General features: G+C 45.9%; 1 protein-coding gene across 4 annotated transcripts in view; it reads right to left on the minus strand.

Annotated features, from left to right (window-relative positions):
• Positions 1-8,536, minus strand: part of ZNF619 (zinc finger protein 619) — an 11,340-nt gene extending 2,804 nt beyond the window's left edge. The window contains exons 1-4 of one of the 4 annotated variants that reach the window (XM_008522818.2): positions 8,297-8,530; positions 7,668-7,752; positions 3,956-4,082; positions 2,998-3,111 (exon numbers count right to left, since the gene is read on the minus strand). In XM_008522818.2, coding sequence (XP_008521040.1) covers positions 2,998-3,111; positions 3,956-4,082; positions 7,668-7,712 — 286 coding nt within the window. In that variant the 5' untranslated portion in view covers positions 7,713-7,752; positions 8,297-8,530. Of the gene's footprint in view, positions 1-2,997; positions 3,115-3,955; positions 4,083-7,667; positions 7,753-8,296 lie in introns of all 4 variants that reach the window. The other 3 variants (XM_008522817.2, XM_008522819.2, XM_070575805.1) reach the window with 3 other exon arrangements.
• Positions 8,537-12,152: the final 3,616 nt, after the last annotated feature.

The raw sequence follows: 12,152 nt of genomic DNA on the forward strand, positions 1-12,152 counted from the left end.
CAGAGCCACTGGATGGTGCCCTAAAGGGAAAGTAAAAATACTGGAAGTGGGGAAGGCAGCAATGCCATTACATCAACAAAACTGTGCTGACAGCAGAAGCTGTTAATTGAGACAAATTGATAATGAAAAATGCAAATGGGGTAGACAAGTCGCCAGAAGGGGAAGTGATGAAGAAAAGCAGAGGGAGCCAACGGTGAGGAAGAGAGCTCTAAACTAGAGAAGAGACAGCTGGGTAAGCAGCTCTAGTGCCACCCAGTGTCCAGACGGCTGGGAGATGCTGTCTGCAACAGTAGATCCCGAGGCCCAGTCAAGGCATGAAACCTGCCCAAATACTTTACAGTATTCTATCATCTTTAAAAAGATGTTCCCTGGGGCCAGCCTGGTGGCACAGTGGTTAAGTCTGCACGTTCTCCTTCGGCGGCCCGAGGTTCGCCAGTTCAGATCCCGGGTGCAGACATGGCAACGCTTGGCATACCGTGCTGTGGTAGGCATCCCACATATAAAGTAGAGGAAGATGGGCACGGATGTTAGCTCAGGGCCAGTCTTCCTTAGCAAAAAGAGGAAGATTGGCAGCAGTTAGCTCAGGGCTAATCTTCCTCAAAATAAAAAAAAAAAAGATGTTCTCTATCACAAGCCTGACTGGGGAGAAAACAATTTGTAACTCTGCCGGGTATGAAGGGTTCATGTAAGGACCACTGTTTCAAACCCATGTACTGTACTCTAGGAGGGAGACTTACCTCGGAAAGGAGAAAAGACATGCCTGGTTAAGACCCTTCCAGGACTGGAGATGGCAATTGAGGGGAAGGGGGCTTGCACTCTCACTGGTGGCGCTACAACATATAAACCTTTGTTTGCCTTTCCAAGCACCAAATATCTGACAAATGAAACTTCTGGCTTAGTGTTTCTTGAGATTTTTGGACCATGACTCACACTTTAGATCCTGACGCAGTATACACATGGTTACACACACACACATATACACTCATACACACAAAACTGAAACAAGTTTCACAAAACAATATCCTTAATAAGTGTGATACATTTATGATAGGGTTTTTTTTTTTTTTTTGGTGAGGAAGATTGGCCCTGAGCTGGCATCTGTCACCAATTTTCCTCTTTTTGCTTGAGGAAGATTATTGCTGAGCTGACATCTGTGCCAATCTTCCTCTATTTTGTATGTGTGATGCTGCCACAGCATGGCTTAATGAAAGGTGTGTAGGTTCACACCTGGGATCTGAACCCACAAACCCTGGGCTGCCAAAGCAGAATGTACGAACTTAACCACTATGCCACCAGGCCAGCTCCTACGATAGATTTTATACTACAGTCATGCATTGCTTAACAACAGGGATGCATTCTGAGAAATGCATCACTAGGTGATTCCATTATTATGTGAACATCACAGAGTGCACTTACACAAACCTAGATGGTACAGCCTCCTACACACCTAGGCTATACGGTACTAATCTTATGGGACCACTATTGTTATGTGGTGCATATTTTTGTGACTGTTTTTGGTCAGTTTTATTTAAGTCTAGTACAGTCTAGTTTAATTTTTAAATGCTGAGCACAACTCATTGAGGAGTTGCAATCCAGAGTTTAAAAAACACAATTCAAAACTCTCAAGAACAGCAGTCCTCAAAGTGTGGTCCCCAGACCATCATCACCTGGGAACCTGTTAGAAATGCAAATTCTCAGGCCTCATCCCAGTCATATGGAATGAGAATCTCTGGAGGTGGCATCCAGCAATCTGTGTTTCAACAAGCCCTGCAAGTCATTCTGATGAACACTAGACTTTGAAACCCACTGAAACTGAAAAAAGCAGTTGGAAGCTATTCTTTTGTTTAGTGCTTCACTGTCTGATAAGGTGGCTACCAGCCACATGTGGCTACAGTTATGTGCTGCATAACGACATGTCAGTCAATGACAGACCACATAATGACAGTGGTCCCATAAGATTAGTACCATATAGCCTAGGTGTGTAGTAAGCTATACCATCTAGTTTTGTGTAAGTGCACTCGATGATGTTCACACAACAATGTAATTGCCTAATGATCCATGTCCCAGAATGTGTCTTCATCATTAAATGATGTATGACTGTATTTAAATTTAAATTAATTAAAATGGAACAAAATTAAAAATTCAGTTCCTCACTTGCGTTAGCCACATTTCAAGTGCTCATGCGGCTAACGGCTGCCATATTGGATAGTGCAGATATATAACATTTCCATCACTGTAGAAAGTTCTATTGGATGATGCTAGTTTAAAGCCTTTGGCAGGCTAAATAGACAAGCGCAGCTGTGGCAAAGAGAAACACTGACAACTGCAGGCAGACTGCCGGGGAAGGTTCCTCATCAAGATGACCTGGCATGCTGGAATCAACCTAAAGGCACCGATTAAGACAGAGTAGGAGAGAATCAGGAAGGAGCATCTGGTTGACAGAGGCTCTGAACAGCATCAGGGACAACAGTATGAGAAGAGGGCCAACAAGAGAGACAGACTGTATGCCCAATTTCTGGATGGTTCTTTACAGTTACCTCAATTCAGTAACTTTGAAAAAGGAAACCATTCATTCTCAATAAATAAACAGGCTTTCTTTCAAAAACTAATTTATAATTTAGTGTTTAGGAATTCATAAAAATCCAATTCTCATATAGCGTTTCATAAACATACACACATATACACAAAATGTTCTTATAGAAACAAGTTCTTACTACCTTGTGTTTATATTTGTAAACTGACCAACAGAAGCCTATCTCCCCTATAAAGTGTTTGCAATCCTTTAGCTTTACAAAGAAAAATGACAGAAAAGGAAATGTTTGGGCTGATCTTTTTCAGTTTGGGGCTGAAGCTCTAGCAGGGGATACTTTTCTGAACAAGAATGACCATTTTCATCCACACAACAGTCATGACAGAAGAAACCCTTTTTCATGTTAAATCATTAAAAGAGAGGCAGAGGCAAAGTTGGAGAGGAAGATGGTAGGTTCTCATGCTTACCTGTGCAGACACATCTCAGGGCCTCTCCCACCACAGGGGTCCAGGGATCCAGGCCCCATGGTGCTTCCCCTTGCTCCAGCTGGAGTATCAGATGTGGTTTGGGGAATGGAAATGCTACTGAAGGAGAAAGAAAAGGAAAAAGAAGCTGGGGAGAGTCCCTCCTGGCCCCTCTCAATCTACTCGCTGCTTTGCCAGGTAAAAAAAGAAGTAGAGGGGCTGGCCCGGTGGTGCAGTGGTTAAGTTCACACATTCTGCTTCAGCGGCCCAGGGTTTGCTGCTTGGGATCCCGGGTGTGGACGTATATAACAACTGTCAAGTCATGCTGTGGCAGGTGTCCCACATATAAAATAGAGGAAGATGGGCACGGATGTTAGCTCAGGGCAAGTCTTCCTCAGTAAAAAGAGGGGGATTGGCGGCAGATGTTAGCTCAGGGCTAACCTTCCTCATAAAAAAAAAAAGGAATTGGATATCCCAGGAGACTAAGGGAGGTCAGTGCGGAGAGAATGTGGGGATCTGAGTAAGGCTCAAATTGTTTTGCTGAGGAGGAAACTTATTCCAGCTCTATCTGGAGGACAGAAAACTCCCAGCATCGTTGTAGGTGTGGACATGGGGGTCCTGAGAGACTCTCACACAGAGGAGATGGGGCCAAGGTCTTCTCCAGGGAACTGGAAGAGCGGAGGAATGAAGGCAGACCAACAGGAACCTTCTCAGCTCTCTGTGCTCAGAGCAAAGCCCCTCTCAGGAGAGTCCCCACCAGGGAACAAGGAAGAGAGAAGTCTTGTTTAAAACCCAAGTGAACCCAGATCTTTCTCCATCAGCTACTCCTCCAACTGAGGATTAGGGAACTCAGCTCATGGAGCATCAATCCTGGTGGTCTTAGAGATTCCAGACCTACTAAGGAGGAAGCTAGAAGGCCCCAAGGGCTGAAACTGAGCTTCAGAGAGGAAGGAGGACTTACCCAAGGAAGTTACATTTGCATAATTCTCCAGCATCACCTCCCTGTACAAGGCCCTCTGCACAGGGTCCAGGCTGGCCCACTGATTCTCGGTGAAGTACACAGCCACATCCTCAAAGGTCACTGACTCCTGAAACAACAGGTTCCTGCTCAAACCCTGCAAGAGGGCAGAGGGAGGGGTCTGAACTCCAGGAAAGGGATAAATCTAGTGGAGTCCATGGCTCTGAGCCCCATGCAAGGTTTGTACTGGCAAGAAGAGCCAGCAGCAAGACAGCATTCCCATTTTCAATGGGCACACCTCTGGGGCCCCAACAGCGTCATCCGCAGCACACAGTGTAGTACCTCCTGTTGTCTGTCTGTGATTACATCACGACACATCTGCTTCCCCGAGCTGAGTCTATCTTTCTGGCAAGTTTTCTAAAATGACCACAGCACGTATCTTTCACCTGCCTCCATCCTTCCTGAAGCCCCCATCAGTGCCCTCCACTCAGCTCCTCTCTGGTCTTCCCCCTCCACATCTTTTCTACAGACAGAGGGGGGAATCCATGGGCACAGAGTTCCTTTCACTCTTGACAGGCCTCCCTCTTTCTGACATCTTGCCTTATCAGAAAGCTGGCTGTCCCTTGAAGGTAATGTGCAGTGTCACCCCCTCCTTTCCTAACACACGTCACTCCAGGGACAGAATGGCAGTCACTGTCCTTGAGCATGGACCTGCCCCCTGATCACCTAAGCTCTGTCCGACCTGCATATGCTGCCCTCTTCACCAGGTGTGTCTCTTTCTGCCTCCCGCTGGGGCCACTTCCGCCTTTTCGAGGGAGAAGAAAACCATCACAGGTTCTTTAGGCCTTTGTGCTTTGTCCTGTGTCAGTTACTTTCACATCAACTCGCTCAATCATTAGAACACATCTGTGATGTAAGAATTATTACTCCCATTTTCAGATGATGGGAATCGGCGATATTAAGCACTTCCAAAAAGACAAAACAGGAGTCCTCTTTCTCTGAATGTCTATCACAAGGCTGTATAAGGAAGCAAACATTTCAAAATGAACTGACCACTTATATAAATTATTCCCACTATAACATCTGTCCCTGACCCACACTGTACCCTATCCCAGCCTGATATGTCAACAACCCTCTCTTTGTGCTTAGTCTCTTAGAGGTGGAAGAAACAATGATAAAAGTACTAGAGGACTGCAGCCATCATTTAAAGATTCGTCCTAACAAGAATCATCAATGGATGGTAAATCTAGGAGGAAATTTTGATGAGGAGCAGGATACTTGCTTGATTCCCCACAGATTTATTATGAGTTGTAAGGGGAAAGCGGTAACCATACAGTGAAGAAATCAGGTAACATCTTGACCGTGAAGTTTAAGTGTTGCTAGTGTGACTGAGGAATTGCATTTCTAATTTTAGTTAATTTTAATTTAAATAGGCACATGTAGTTAGTGGCTACCTCATTGCGCAGTGGAGAATAGACACTTCACTGACCCCAAATGTTAACATTCTGTCTCGACTTCCTTAGAGTCAACAGCTGGGAATACGGACCTGACCTTCTTTCCTCACATTACGGCTTCTACCCCTCCACACCTCTGAGACACCTCTCGAATCATCAGTGCATTCTTTGTTCCTTGTTTTCTGCAACGTTCAGTTCCTCAACATCCTGTGCCAACTCTGATCCCTCTGCTTCTGTCTTTTGCTGGCACTTTCTGCTTCTCCACTATCAAGCAGGGCTGTTGATTCCACTATATGGGAAGTAGGTTACAGAGGCAGCACAGGATAATGGCAAACAGCACAGACTTCAGAGCTGTGTGTCTTAATGGGGTGCAATTTTGCCCACCAGGGGATATGTGGCAATGTCTGGAGATGTTTTTGGTTGTCACAACCACGGGCTGGTGGTAGTGCTACTGGTGCCTAGTGGGTAGAGGCCACGGATGTTGCTTAACACCCTGCAATGCACAGAACAATCCCCAACAACAAAGAATTACCTGGCCCAAATATCAACGGTGCCAAGGCTGACAAACCCTGCTCTAGAGCCAGACTCCCTGGTTCAAATCCCATCCCTGAGAACCATTAGCTGTCTGACCTTGGATGAGACACTTAACTGTTTTGTGCCTCAGTTTCTTCATCTGGAAAACTGGGATGATAATAGTACCTATCTCACAGGGCTCTTATGAGGATGGAATGAGTAAGCACTAAAACATCACCTGGCACATGGTATTGTATAAATCTCAGCACTTATTACAACCATAGATAAGACCAGGAGAACTTCCTAGAAGGTTCCAGATAACAAATGTTTCTCATAGAAATTGCAGCAAAGACCGACAGTTGCCTAAATATATATGTGTAGGTATATATATTTTACCCCCTCCCTTTCTTTCTTAGTAATGGAATTCTAATTTCTGTCAGGACTTCCGGGAAGGCTTCTAAAAGAGAGCAAACTCAGCTGAGAGGTTTGCCTTTTTTGGCATCTCCTCTTTTAGCTGGAATGCCCATCATAGCTGGAGATCGAGCAGCCACCTTGGACCATGAAGTGGCCTTGAGCATGACAGCCAGTGCTAGGATGGAGAAACAGAAAGACAGAAAGAGCCTGGGGTGCGTGATAACAGCAGAGCTGCCACGCTAGCCCTGGACTGCCTCTCCCAGACTTCTTTTGCAGGAGAGAGGCCACTATCTTGTTTCCGCCACTGTCACTTGGGGTTTTCTTAGTGGAACATAATCCTGAGTTACTATTATACTCCAGGCAAAGCACTGAAGAAAAGAGACTGAATGAATGCCCATTCACAGATGATGAAACATTTCCTAACTTAGAACTAATTCTGGCTTAAGTGCTAAAACAGAAGTGGATGGTCCAATGTCCACAAAAAGGAGTCACATACACATTGCTCTTAAGTCTCTGGGATAGAGCTTTCTCATTACACAATATATCCATTGCATGATAACACCCAGCTTTCTCATTACATGATCTAGGACACTGGAGAAAAAATCAGTGAGATCATCCTCTACTGCCAAGAAAACTCTGGAGGAACATCTGCTTGCAAGGCTGCATGAATTTGTGCCAAGAAAGGATGCAGACTCTTACAGACGTTAAGCTGCAGTCTTTGCACTGGGCTAGAGGCACTAGCTTCAGCTCCAAACTCAGCATTCCCCCACGAATCCACCTCCCTTATCAATCCACACCCTCTGAATGTTCCCAGTTTTGGCTCCACTGTACCCTAACCTCAGGTCTGCAGGGCAAACTCCTCCTGTGGGTGTGCCTGTTTAATCTCAGGAGGTGGCCTTCTTCTGTGTATTGTGATGCAGATTCACAATATTTGAGGCCTCCTCAATTTTTAACTTGACCATTAATTCCCCAGATATTGTATAAATGTAAATTCTAATTCAAGAGATCCAGGGTGGGGCCTGAGATTATGCCCTTCCAACAAATGCCCCGGTGAGACTGAAGCTGCTCATCTGTGGACCACACTTTCAGTTTGCACGGCTATTCATTCTCACTTTCTAGGAGAATTTCTTACCTAGTGCTTCCCTCTTTCCCAACGAACCTGATGCTCCCAAGTTTACCTACTCTCCCTCATCAACTCCCCTAACATATTCCTCTGCCATACTCTATTGATGGAGGCTAAGCAAGCACGGGACTGGCCAAGTCAGGCTACTGGTCCTGTAATGATCTTTCATACCTGTTCTGAATATGGAAAGCTGGAAGAAAGCTCAGCTCACCTGGGACCACACTGTCTGGTGCATGGCTGATGACCCTGGCTTCATGCACTGCCCTCTCTGTTTGGAAAAGCAAGAACCTGCAGAGCTAAGAGGAGAGAGAACCACAATGAGACTGACCCTGTCTTGTTTTCCATACTTGCCACCTCTTCCTCCCTCAGTCTCTTGGCCACTCTCATTGGAAACAGATATCCTTAGGACACTCTGGATGTTCTCAATGCACCTTCTCAAGTGGTGCTGCAACGGCTCCCTTTGTACATTCTACAAATCTGCCTGGTGAAGCTGGAAATTCCTAGAAAGAATACCTGTGAAGTGGGAGTCAAGAACCGCTGTGGATTCGTGGTTTTTAAGAAAATCCCTGGCCCACTATAAATGCATTACTAAGTAGTTTGCACTGAATGCTTCCAGTGACCACGTCAAAGACCCAAAACGAGCTTCAGGAGAGAAAGTAGGGTAACAGGGGCCCCTGGACCAACCACAGGTTGTAGGACAACATGATCTGGCCCCGAGGGGAAAGGTTAAGGCGTTCAACATCCCAGTGGGAGATGCTGACCGGAGACCCCACTGGGATGCGGACGCTGCACCCTGGGAAGCAGGAGACCCCAAACGTCACAGGCCCCCACCCTGAGTACCGCGAGCCAGAGGACGTCAGGCCAGCTCTCCAGGCAGGAAGGTCGATCGTGCCTCTGCCGGCAGGGCCCTGGACCCTGGCTTGGGGCGGCGCCCGCGAGGCCCACACGCCAGAGCTGCGGGACGGGGCGGGCCAGGACACCCTCGGGGAGTTGGATCGCCGAATTCCCGGCTGCTCATAGGGGTCGCGGGCAACACTGCCAAAGGTAGCCCAGGCGGAAGCGCGAGCAGCCCACGCTCCTAGCGCCTCTCTAGGAAGCCGGGAGGCTGGCCCTTCTCCATGGTTCCCGCACATGCTAGACCCTCAACGATTGCTCCCGGACCGGCTCTTCTCAGTCATTTCCTCTATCGCTGAACACCCTTCAAGATCAGTTCCTCAAGGACGGAGATTCACATTATACTTCTTGTGATGCTTTGAATTCTGGCCCTAACGCTTACTAGCGGTAACTTAACCGGCTAACAAATTTATAGCCCCTGTCTTGCACTTAATGGATGATTTTCTGGACTGTGATCTAAGATCTTAAAGTCTAGGGTCTGATTATCTGGGTTCAAATCCTGGTTCCACCATTTATTCACAGTACTATGGTCTTGCGCAAGCTACGTAAACTCTGTGCCTCAATTTCCCAATTGAGAATGGTAATAGTTTCAAACATAAAGTCAGTGGATTAACTGAGTCAATTCATGCAAAGCACTTTAAACAATTTCTGGTTTTGTACCATAAATAATTCAAAATAAGTGCTAGCTCTGTTGTTCCTAACATTACTATTCCTGTGTATCGTTACCACTCTCCTATAACACACTCCCACATCTTTCTCCAGTCCAGATACCATCGTGGCAATAGCGCTTCCAATTGGCCAGGCATTGTGCAGATAGCTTTAAGCTAGAGACCCGCGTATCAACCTGTCCACTGTTTTATTTCTACTTGGCTAACCCACAAGCGCCTAAAACTCAAAACGTTCCACGCTAGTCTCATCCTTCCCCCACCTTCCTGTTCCTCTTCCAGAGTTCCCCCATATCAGTTAAAACACGCCACTCTCCATCCAGCCAACGGAGTCAGTCATTCACCTGGGAGTCATCGCTGACTCCTTCCTCCGAATTTCCGCTCACCTGCATTACTGCAGCAGCCTCCTCACTGTTCTCCCGGTCTCCAGCCTGGCCCCCTCCAATCCTTTCTTTCTACACTGCAGCCAGGATGATCCAAGATACAAATCTGGTCATGACACTGTTTGAGAGGCTCCTGAAAACCAAATTGCCCAATTTCCTAATTTTGCCTTTAAGGCCAATTTAGCTCAACACAATTCAACTCAAATTACTGAGTACCTAATGTATGAGAAGACCTGTTAGTCGTCGGGAATATGGACCTTGTTCTAAGTTTACATCATTTGATCCTTGCCACAATTTTGCCTAAGACAGGTATCCGGGTCCCTGTTTTTTAAGATGAGGTTTATCTAGGGTACAAGAATGAGCTCAGGCTTAATGACAGGCTTTAAACCTGGGGCTGACTCTGCAGTCAGTGTTCTTCCCCTACACGATCCCCCTCTCTAATGAGAACTGGACAAGTGCGCAGTTTTCTATAACCAGAGTGGACTATTATGTGCCCGCATATTTTAATAACTTCCTGATCTCTTCTTCCATCCCTAACCCAATCCAGATTATGCTGCCAGACAGATTTTCTTGAAGATTACTCCCTAGCTCAAGATCTTTATTGTCTGGTCCCATCTTACTTCTTCTCCTTCCTACTCCCTTTCAGGTGCCTTATGCCTCACCTCAGTCACTTTCTTGCAGGTCCCTTAGATTGGAATTCCCAATTTCCACTGTTATTGCACTATTTTCTGGGTGCAGCTTGAATGCTGCTTCCACCCTGAAGCTTTCCCATCCTCTCAGCCTTAAATTCTCTTCTTCAGAGCCCCATGTCATGGACTGGAGCTAAAGGGCCTTCAAAGTCAACAGCAATCTGACAGAAGCACTCTCCCCTTTCCTCAACAAGCAGTTTCGAACCTACATTCTCTGCAAATCTACATCTCCTCATTCCCCCCTTTCTCGGTGTGACTTTGCTTTCTAACTCAAGAAATTCAGAGATCACAGTGAGACAATATCAATTTCCTGACAGTAAACCTACATATTTAGCATCTAAACCAACTTTTTCTTCCTTTTCCTCTTCATGCAAAGCCCCTCTGTCCTGTAAAGGTATTCAGTTCCTCTTCTCTAGGCTCCATTCTGTCTTGTTTCTTCAAGAACCAAACTCCTATCCTCCAATTAGCTGCTTTTCCAGAAGCATTCAAACATGCTAGTCACTCCAACTTTACAAAATTACAACCTCCAAACTCCACCTAACACTTCTCCTTCACTTACTGCCCTCTCCCCCTCACCTTGACAATCTCAACCAACATTCTTTCTGTGGCTTCCTTATCTCCCTCCTACTTTCCTACCTCTGACCACTCCTTCAAAATCTCTTGCTGATTCTTGTCCTCTCTAATCCTGGGCAATCTTAGAATGACCATTTACATACCACAAATCCCCAATCTGTCCTTGAGACTTCTCCGTGTCATAACCATGACAGCTATCACCACGAGCCAAACACTGGGCTGTACAATCATGATTTCCCTACTCCATGAAGCATACTACATAGAGGAAAAGCAGACTTTGAGGATTAAGGGACATGCCTAAATCACAACAGCTTCTAAGTGGCAGAGCCAGGATCTGAATATAGGTTGTCAGCATCCTTGCCTATCTGCCCCGACAGTCTGTATCATGTCTTAAAACTCATCTCGTTTTCTTCCACAGCCAGAGCCAGTAGTAAAAGCCAGAAACCCTTACCACATTTGGTTTCCTGACTTTCCCTTCCAGCCCAATCCATGATCAAGCCCTAAACTGTGGCATCACTACTACTTACTTGGTTTGGACCACTGTCAAGGTGAGGAATACTATCAAGCTTCATACCATTTCTGACCTTCCCAGTCCTGACCCCTTAAAATTCAGTCTAATAGCATAATGATCTACATCTGAGGTTATCACTCCATTTAAAACCACTTGGGCCAGCCCGGTGGTGCAGCAGTTAAGTTCACACGTTCCGCTTTGGCGGCCCGGGGTTTGCTGGTTTGGATCCCAGGTGCAGACATGGCACCGCTTGGCAAAAGCCACGCTGTGGTAGGCGTCCCACGTATAAAGTAGAGGAAGATGGGCACGGCTGTTAGCTCAGGGCCAGGCTTCCTCAGCAAAAAGAGGAGGACTGGCAGTAGTTAGCTCAGGGCTAACCTTCCTCAAAACAAACAAAAATCCACTCAATGGCTTCCTACAGTGCCCCCCACCCTCCTTGTTCTGTGCTCTCTAGCCAGTGCTCTACATTCCCACCCTTCCTCTTACACCCTCTTTCTTCCAAGTCATAGCTGAAGATTCCAGTTTCTCTAGACAACTCCCTACCCTTCAGGCTAGGACATAGAATCCAAAATTGCCACTATTCCCTCTATCACAGAAGCTATTAAACTTTCTCTAGCCTATTAATACAACCAAGCAAAAATGAGTTTTGCCCCATTATCCCAGTGAAGCTGAGAAGCCAGCTGTTGGTTAGAAATGATAGGTTAACTAGAAACTAACAGACCATAACGCATTTTAGTTAATCTTGCTTTTCTACAGTGTATTTTTATAAAATTTACTAAATTTTCAAGCATCAAAAGCTGCTGGGATTTTACATATTTATGAAGAACATATCTGTACGAGGAAAAAAAAGATCACCTGGTGTCCTAATTATCAGAATTTCCCATGAGAACATTAACCAGTTACGTATGACCGTGTGTGACGACTTTATACTGGCCAAGTCTGGGCAGAGTGGGACAAAGTAACTGATTCTCTAAGGATGAC

The sequence above is a fragment of the Equus przewalskii genome, chromosome 15, assembly GCF_037783145.1.
Source record: "Equus przewalskii isolate Varuska chromosome 15, EquPr2, whole genome shotgun sequence".
NCBI lineage: Eukaryota > Metazoa > Chordata > Mammalia > Perissodactyla > Equidae > Equus > Equus przewalskii.